We start from the raw sequence: 8,950 nt of genomic DNA, 5'->3' as shown, positions 1-8,950 counted from the left end.
AATAATATAAATACATACACACATATACACACTAGTATTAGTAGCCCAAATTGTCTGAAGAAGTTACTTCAGCTCGTCATGTTAGGTATGTGCAGCTTAGCTGCATAGTAATTTGTGAGTTACATGAACTACTATTTATCTGTCCCCACTCAGTTTAATGTCTGTGGCTTAAAATGAAGCACTAGGGATACATTGTTCAGGTGAGTTTATTCAAATACAACAAGAACAAAATAACAGGATTCCCAGAAGAAAATGACTGTCTGTTCCACAAAATGGGAGAGAAAAATAAGTTAGTAATATAAATAACGAATTTTGGCCCCAAAAATTTGAATTTCATTACTATTTGAGCTTAGCACACATACTCTATTAAAAGCTTTTGATATTCTTTTTAGTATTCTCTGGAGAATTTTTTACTGTACTAACTACGCTCAGGGATCAAGTCACAACCCCTCTAGTACAAGTCACAGAGCCAGATCCCATCCACTTTCCTCTCTCTGGGTGCTACCATGCCTCACCATACCTTCTGGACAATCCCACTTTTATTAATGGAACTGTTTGGAGATCAATGTGTTACTGAGATAGACGTAAATTTTCAGTGTGCTATGTAGCAGTTTTACCGCAAATACAGACTGCAGTTCAAAATTAACCAAATTAAGCTTAAAACTATCTCATCAAAGGAAAAATATAAAGCATTACAGAATAATTCTTGACTTCACTCTCCAGGCCTCATAGTATTTTACTGCAGTAAGAATTATATTACGGTCACAAACCAGAATTACTTCACTTGCTAAAACTCTTAAAGTAATACCTACAAAGTTGCAACAAATACCATAAAAATACCTATTTTGGCATTAAAAGGATGTGTTTAGACACTCCTCTCCTCAGGAAAGCACATTACCACATGCTTAAGCTGAATTTCTGTGTTAAGTGCTTTCCTGAGCCAGAGATCAAACAACGCCCTGATGAAGCAGGTGAAACTCCACATCCTTTTGACCTCTCTAGATCTGTATGTGATTGCTCAAAATATAAACAGATCACGAGACTCTTCAAAATGACCTCTACATCTCACTCAAGCTACACAATGTTGAAAAACCCACTTCTTTCCCATTCTATAATATTTTTCTGTATTATAATATGTTTTAAAAATTATAATTCTTGCAAGAATTTTACTTCCTCCTCCTCACTGTCAGTTACATTGATTAGGTGGATGCTGGAGGGAGTAGAAGAGGTGGCTGAAAAAACATCTTCCAGTGCTGCTATGTCCAGTGGTGGTAGGGGGCTTAAATACCGCTCCTCATTGCATCTGGACAGTACATCAAGGCTCTCATAGCTGCGGCGGCCTTGACTTTCTTCTGGGTCTTCCTTGAAAGGATAGTCTCTGTCCAGACCTGAAAACATCACGTCCTGTCTTTGGTACCTATCTTCATAAAAGCCAAGGCATTCAGGCACTGAACTGGAGAAATTCCCACAGCCAAATGGAGGCCGGCTGAATGGGCATGCGCTGCAATGAGAGAGATTGAAAGTTGGCTTTCAGAAATGCAGATCACCTGGACTTCCATTCAGCTATGAAAAACAGAATGACACTAACATTATATGGTAGTCAGCTTATCCTGTTGAAATATTCAAAACACACAGACTTTAAAACCACACCTAATTTAAACACTGGGGCCATTAACAAGAGTCGTGCACAGATTCCATATCTGTGCATACGCACTTCTTCATGCTAGAAACACACGACTGCTTTGAAAACAAACACTTTTGTGTTTGTATTTATCCATTATATTTATCAATTAAATAATATGGATAAACCAGCATCTGATAAGCCTGCTGAATTTCAACTGACATACTCAGAATAGTAAAACAAAGCATTAAAAGTCAGTTTGTGTTATTTCTATATGCCAAAATCTGTGACAGAGCAGGGGTAAAACGCTCCTATTTATTGAGTGAACTCTTGCAGCGTTACATTGTTATTGAACAGTAAGACCATCAGAGAATCCTTATGCCCAATATGTTGTTGTCAATGTTACTATTTAAATAATGTACATAGTAGATTGCAGGAAGTTACTATGTCAAATGTAACTGTATTCTGCTGGTGTCAGAAGCTTGAACTTTGATGCAGAATGACACACATATTGTAATTCACAGTGTTACAGAAATTTACTACATTGTTAAGAAAACAAAGTATGTGAAGAAATAATAGAGCCCTACCCTGCAGCCATTATAAAGTTATTGATACAATATCTATTGGGGTTTCAAGGAAACTACTAATCTTTCTAATCTACCATATAATTTTTAGTGCATAAATCTGCATACATACCATTTCACTGCCAATGCCACTCAGAAATTGTAATTCTTGTATGCAATAAATGAGTTTATAGGAATGTGAATTTCTAAATCATTTCTAATAAGAAAGATCTTGACCTTAGCAAAGCTGGCACACTTCAGAAGTCCATTAATGTGTGAACTCAGAACAGTCTTTTATGGTACAACACCACTCCTCTCCCTCAGAGGCCTCACAAAACTCCAATTTCAGAGACCATGGGTTAACCAAAGTTCATCTTTAGCAATTTTGGTAATATGTGCCCTGTGTTTCTTTAAAGGACCTCAAAAATGGAAATATCTTGTATTGCTTCTGCTGCTGGGAGGGCACCGGTCCTTTCTATGCATGCTTAGCTTAGGAAATACCCATGGGACACTACATGTGTTACCTTGTCAATTATTTGATTAGGTGATCTTCTCTAATTGACTACTCAAGAGACTCTGAGAAAAAAACTAGGAATTACTACTTACATAAAAATTCTGAAGCCATTTCCCACCAGGCTGTATTTCAGAAATATTGATAGTTATGACAGCTGCAATCATAGTACCCAGGAGACAGCTCACACACCTACTTTAATTCTATCTGATCATTTTCAAAATATATTTACACTATTTCTACCTAATGCTTTTCTGTAGAAATCAACTGCATTTAGGTGCCTTAAGTGAAGATGCTTCCATTTACCATGGCCTCATGAGTGCCAATTACTGCAATAGTACTACAGAGCCTTCAATAGCTGGGCATATATTATGAGCAGCCTGAGGCCAGCAGGTCCCTCCACACAGGAGCGATAGGAAGGTAAGAGAACCTTTCCTTCTGAACGCTCCATCTGCTCTCTGTAAGTCAAAAGACTCTCTGTCTTTTAGCATTTGTTCTTAGTGGTATTGAAATGAAGGGTTTCATTACCTTGAGGGCAAATAGTGAGGTCCAGATACAAAGTAAGGATGGGGAAGTGAAAACCGAGGAGGCACTCCATACAAACTGGCTGGCTGACCAATGGGAGGAGGTTGATAGAGATGTGAGTGAAGAAAGGGGGTAGGCTGGGGAAGAGGTATGCCTCTAGGAAAAATAGAAAGCCCCGGGTACTCCCTTGGGGGCTGACTATTAGAGACAGAAAATCTGTCATTAGTGTTGGTTATGTTACTTGGGTTTCTGCTGAAGCTCTCAATGAAAACTGGTGTAGGTCTCTTCAGAGAGCAACTGAGCCCAGATGATACATCAAGAGGAGCTGTCTGAGCAGGTGCAGCAAAGTGCTGTGATGAAATTACAGGGTGCAGGGGTAGGATTGGAGCTGGAATAGCCACTGATGTGGTGCTTGCACTAGTAGTCTGGAAAAGAGGAATTGGAGCAGCATGTTGAATGGAAGAAGCCGGCAGACAGATGGCAGAAGGAGCTTCACCTTTAGGAAACAGAACAGTTATTTATCAGACATGAATAGATGAAGGGATTTCATAAACAGCAGTGTAGAAAACCACAGCCAGAACCATTTCCCTCAAAACACTTTCTGCAACTCACAGTCAAACACCACTTGGTCTACATGTGTTCTAACAGATGGGTTTGGAGCCCACACATTCAAGCTTCCTTCCACAGAAACCCAGCAGTGAAAGAAGAATTGGCTAGTGAGTGTTGAGGCTGTGAGGATGGTGCGGGCTGCATCTTGTTCTGATATGGACACAGAATGGGGTTGGAGTATACATTTAGTGCCTGAAGCTCAGAAGACCTCCCAAGTCTACTAGCTGAGTTTGGATGAGCCAAATTCTTAACAAATTTGTGTGGTGCCAAAGCAGCAGTGAAGAGCAGAAGCAACAGTTTAAATGCCCTGCTCTCTGATAATCTTTTCTTGTTTCACCAATGAATGTACCCCCTAGTCAATTTCACTTTGAAACACTTTGCAGAACATACACTTGAATGTTCACTTTCAACTCACATGTCAAGTCAACAGGGCTGCCTTCACACAGAACGATTCAAAACACATTGCATAAGTATTTTTAAACCCCACTACCTAGTCTAAGAGTCTAAATTCCAAATCAACAGGACTTAAATGTATCTAGATTTTTACAGTTTGCATTTAAGAATCATTTCAACCCCAATAGGATAGTAAACTCTGGAATGAAACATAGCATCTGAGGACAACATAACATTATAAAATATAGTAGGGTAAGAAAATAAAAAATACTTTATTCAGTCAAATTTACAGAAGGATTTGAGGAAGGACCATATCACTAACTCAGAACTTCACCAGAGCAAAGCTGAGTGCTCTTTTACATCTCTGAGTATTATCAGACAGCATAAACAAGCATTTCATTTTCTTGCCTCCTTAGAGAGAGAGCAGCCCTTGTCAGTATGCTTAAAGAGAAAAATGCCATTACCTGGATCTAAGCTATTTGTTACCCACACACTGACAAAGCTCTCTCAGCACAAAATACGCAGGCCAACTATCACAGTTGCCTGTGGGCTCTCTTGCTACAACCTACTTCACTGCCCATATCGACTTCTTATAAAAAGGAGGATCCTTCCAGATTAGGTGCAACTTTTAAATGCATTCCTTCTGTAACTACACTTTTGTTTGTATAAAAGCTGAGCTATGTATGTTTAAACTGTGGGCGTATGCAAGTTCATAACAACCACATACAGAACTATTGCAGGTGTGCACAGATACCTCAGTAACTGTTCATGGAAAATGTGCAAATTGAAAATTTCTTTTTTCAGGTTTAGTGATGGCTTTAATATTGCAGCACGGGCCTTACTAACACCCTACTAACTTCCCTTCTGACCACCTCGATGACAGTTCTGTCTGCTGTCTCTTGTAAGCCGTCTAAGTTGCTGAGCATTTGCTCTAGAGCAATGGTGCCCTCACTACCAAGAGACACAACATCAGGGTGGAGATGCCACGGACTAAGTGGCTTAGTCGAGAGGGGCTGAGCACTAGGGCAGTTAGATCTGGTGAGGTAACATATGTGTGAGGTGAAGACAGAACAAGAAAAAGAAACAGCTGTAGCTCAGCGGGAAGCACGTGTTGAGTAATAGAGACCCAAAAAGACCAAGAGGTAGAAGGAGGGAACCAGAAGCTACACAGACAATAGCAGGGATCTGTGGGCAATGAAGAAGCCAGAAGAATTTAAGAGGCTGAGGAAACAGTAGGTAGAGACTAGGAGGCAGAGGAGCAGTGCAGAGGAAGACTGATAGGAACGGTGGTGTCAGGAAAGACTGAGAAATTGTTTTAACTGTATCTACACTACTGTATGTAGTGTACAGTGTACAGTGTACTACACTACTTCTACTACAATAGGTAACTTCCAAATTTTTAAAATCATTCACTACTGAAAACTCACAGACTGGATGTCCAATAGTGTTCTTAATGTTGGGGATGACAACAGAGTAAGCAGGTGACTGGAAGGGATAAATGCCAGCTGGACTTGTAACAATGATACTCTGAGAAACGCTGGAAAATACAGTAGAGACAGGGAGTGGAAAACGCTTCCTTTTGCCTTGTCGTGGTTGATAAACCCAACCTGTCAAAGATGAAAAAAGATGCAGACATCCAATTTTTGGAATGATCTCATTCATTATGTAAAGTGATGATATCTGTAATTCTGAAGTATCTAAAAAAATTAGTCCAAATATTGCTCCTATGGTCAATGGCAAAACTCCCTTTGTTTCAGTGAGCTAGCAAAGGGGCCATCTTATCAGAGGTGGAAATAAAATGGACATATTTGGGCATTGTTTCTGTGTTACTAAATCATACGTGTTTGTGAGACAAAGAAATACAAAACAGTGGGGAATGACATGGCACAGCTGAGGAAAGCATATTAAGGAGAAAAATATGCTGTACCACGGGCTTTTAGTGTGGACGAAAACCATGAGTATATTCAAAATGTGGATCTTTCCTGATTGTTTTCTTAACCCCTTAAGTCTCACATATACCTGCAGGTTACAGGAGACAATGGAAAATATGACCCACTAGGAATCCTGGATCGATTTTGGAGGATTACAGTTGTCTTTGACTTACAACATCAACCAAACACTAACAGATGTATAAATATATTATGAATTTACACTGAGCAGCTCAGTTTCTTACACAGGCTAACTCTTAATGACACTTTAAAGAAGCACCCCCTTTTTTTTTTGGAAGGGGGAAAGGAGAGAGGGAGGGTGAGAGGGTGCTGTTCTCATCTTTTGCTTGTTTATGACACATTAGTCAGATCTTGTCTACCAGGGTAAGTCATAATCATGAACTAGCAGGATTATGACAACAGAGAGAGAAAGGATCATGACAACTGGTATCTCAGCAGCTTTTAAAAAGAATGTTCAAAGTACTTATACTGTGTTTTATTGAACTGCAGTGTTATGGAGAAGTGAATTTGTTAAGAGTACAGATTTTTAACCCTTTTTGACAAAAGGCTGAGAAACAACATCTTACACACTGTTATTTGGGAATCCCAAGTCTACACATTGAAGAATCCTACAGAATACAATGTTGTTTGTGCTTCCTGTGCCATTTCCCTTTCCTGCTTTTAATAAATGGATGCATGTGTCACCACAGGCCACCTGGGCAGCTCTTTCTGGAGCATGTAAAATGATGCAGCAGGCCACAATAAATTCACTATCTGACCATTAGACTACTAAAACATTCAGAAGAGCTGCTGCAGCTGTGGAGGTCTAAGATCATAAGAAACATTAGAGGCTATGAAGGACGAAACATCATTTTAGACACTTTAAAATTTAAAAAATGAATATGCTCTCAGGCACTAGAAAGCTGAGAGGAGGACTGCGTGCTTGCATTTTTTTGTAATTTTTTCTAACTCTATTACTTGCTGTAATGAAATGGATCTGTTTTTTTAAAAAAATCTTGCACTTCTAAAGCATTCAGGTAAATAAATACATGTTTACCAGGAAATTCCTCTCTGTGCCTTTGTTTTATTTTGTGAGCTTCTTCATAATAAGGCTGCTTCTGCTCTTCAGTCAGTTTGCTCCACTCCAATCCAAGCTGAACACTGATTTCTGCATTATTGGCAGCTGGGTTAGCTCTTGCTATGGCAGGCCGATGAATCCTAGCCCACACCATAAATGCATTCATTGGACGCTTTACATGGCCACTTTTGTCCTTGCTAAATGGAGTATCTGGCATACCTGTGCAACAAAACGAGGAGAGATTATCATCTTCCAGGCAATATATGCCATACAGGTTACATTTGATAGTACATCAAGAGGATATTTGGCAACAGTCAGAATAACCACTAGAGCTTTGGACCACATGAAACTCGATGGGCGTTTGGAGAGCAGTTCCTAGAAAAATACCTAAGGCTGAGGGAGTATCCTCCACTAACTGTCACTGAAACGCTGCATAAGGAATCACTTACCCGGCTTTTGTCACGTATTATTTAAAAAAGAAAAAGAAAAAAGCAGCATATGGGACTGCTAACACACTGGTTTGGATTTCTTTTGGCTAGATTGTTTTCTTATTAATTTATGAATTTATAAACTAAACTAAATTTATTAATTTATAAACTAAACTAAATTTATTAATTTATAAACTAAACATTGCATAACATAGACCATATCACTGCACATTTGTCATCACCACCAGAACTATGTATCCAAAGCTTTAATGATGCAGGGACCAGATCGAATTATGGTAGTTTAGTGCGACACCTGTGCAATCCCTGGCTTCTCAGCTGAGGTTGTTGCTGTTCTGGGTTTCTGGCTGAGGAGTTTTTTTTGCCCTCTCACCCTTTTCTCACATTTGGACGCTCATTCTGCTGGAGGAACCTATGTTACCAAATGACTGTTATATGACACCCAGCTTTGGCTCTCTGTAAAGAGAGACTGCATTTAAATTGAGCTAGTGACACGATGAACCCCCAGACCCCTCACAACTGAACCCTGAGCAAGCAACATCCTCTCTGAAAAAGGCTTAGAAATTAACTCTTTCACATTATCTATAAAGGGCAAATGCCTTCTAGACTTTAAGATCTCACTTTTAAGTCATTAATTTTGAAAGCCTAGATCTCTTTCAAGAAAATTAAGCTTCTAATCCAGATGTTTCAAAATGTTCCTCATTTAACATGTCTCAGGGAGGTGTATGAGCGCTTCATAGCTTTACAAATTAAGCAGATTCCTGACCTTAAACTTGCAAACACAACTCAATGCAATTCTGAACACTGATATAAGGGGTTTAATGTAGTCAGGGAGCAAGTGGACAAAACTGCATTGGTGTTAACAACCCACTGGAGAACTCTGTGCTCCTGTATGTTTATGTCTTATGCTGAAGAGCATGTCTTATACACAAACCCTGGTCTATCCAAAGGGATGGTTCTCTAACATGACCTTTCCACTTGTGGTCTCCTATCTGATGACCTGTCAACTACGTGCCATTTCCTCCACCCTGGCCAGTGGAGGAAATATATATACACCTCTATACCTCTCTTAACGTAATACCTGAATCAGAGGGCAGGACTGTGAGGGGCACATTTTTAGTTTCAATCTTGACTGAAGGCTGCAGTAAAGACTGCATTTTCAGCGGCACTTGTTCCACCGGTGCTTTGGTCACACGGGTCAGCTCCGGCGGCAGAGGCCCCTGGATCTGTAGGCAGGTCCCAGGCGGGATGGGGGGCAACAGAACGGGGATCTTCC

General features: G+C 39.8%; 1 protein-coding gene across 1 annotated transcript in view; it reads right to left on the bottom strand.

The window, feature by feature from the left end:
• Nucleotides 1-1,146: 1,146 nt before the first annotated feature.
• The window catches only part of SOX30 (SRY-box transcription factor 30), a gene marked incomplete at its 5' end in the record, with an annotated part of 7,999 nt that continues 195 nt past the window's right edge, over nt 1,147-8,950 (bottom strand). The window contains 5 exons of the mRNA XM_010166971.2: nt 1,147-1,501; nt 3,224-3,716; nt 5,650-5,829; nt 7,208-7,447; nt 8,756-8,950. The exon at nt 8,756-8,950 is cut by the window's right edge and continues 11 nt beyond it. Coding sequence (XP_010165273.2) covers nt 1,147-1,501; nt 3,224-3,716; nt 5,650-5,829; nt 7,208-7,447; nt 8,756-8,950 — 1,463 coding nt within the window. The remainder of the gene's footprint in view (nt 1,502-3,223; nt 3,717-5,649; nt 5,830-7,207; nt 7,448-8,755) is intronic.

Source organism: Antrostomus carolinensis, unplaced genomic scaffold, assembly GCF_000700745.2.
Source record: "Antrostomus carolinensis isolate BGI_N321 unplaced genomic scaffold, ASM70074v2 scaffold46114, whole genome shotgun sequence".
Classification (NCBI taxonomy): Eukaryota; Metazoa; Chordata; class Aves; order Caprimulgiformes; family Caprimulgidae; genus Antrostomus; species Antrostomus carolinensis.
Note: the sequence above shows the minus strand (reverse complement) of the source record. Positions and strands in the feature narration are given on the sequence as shown.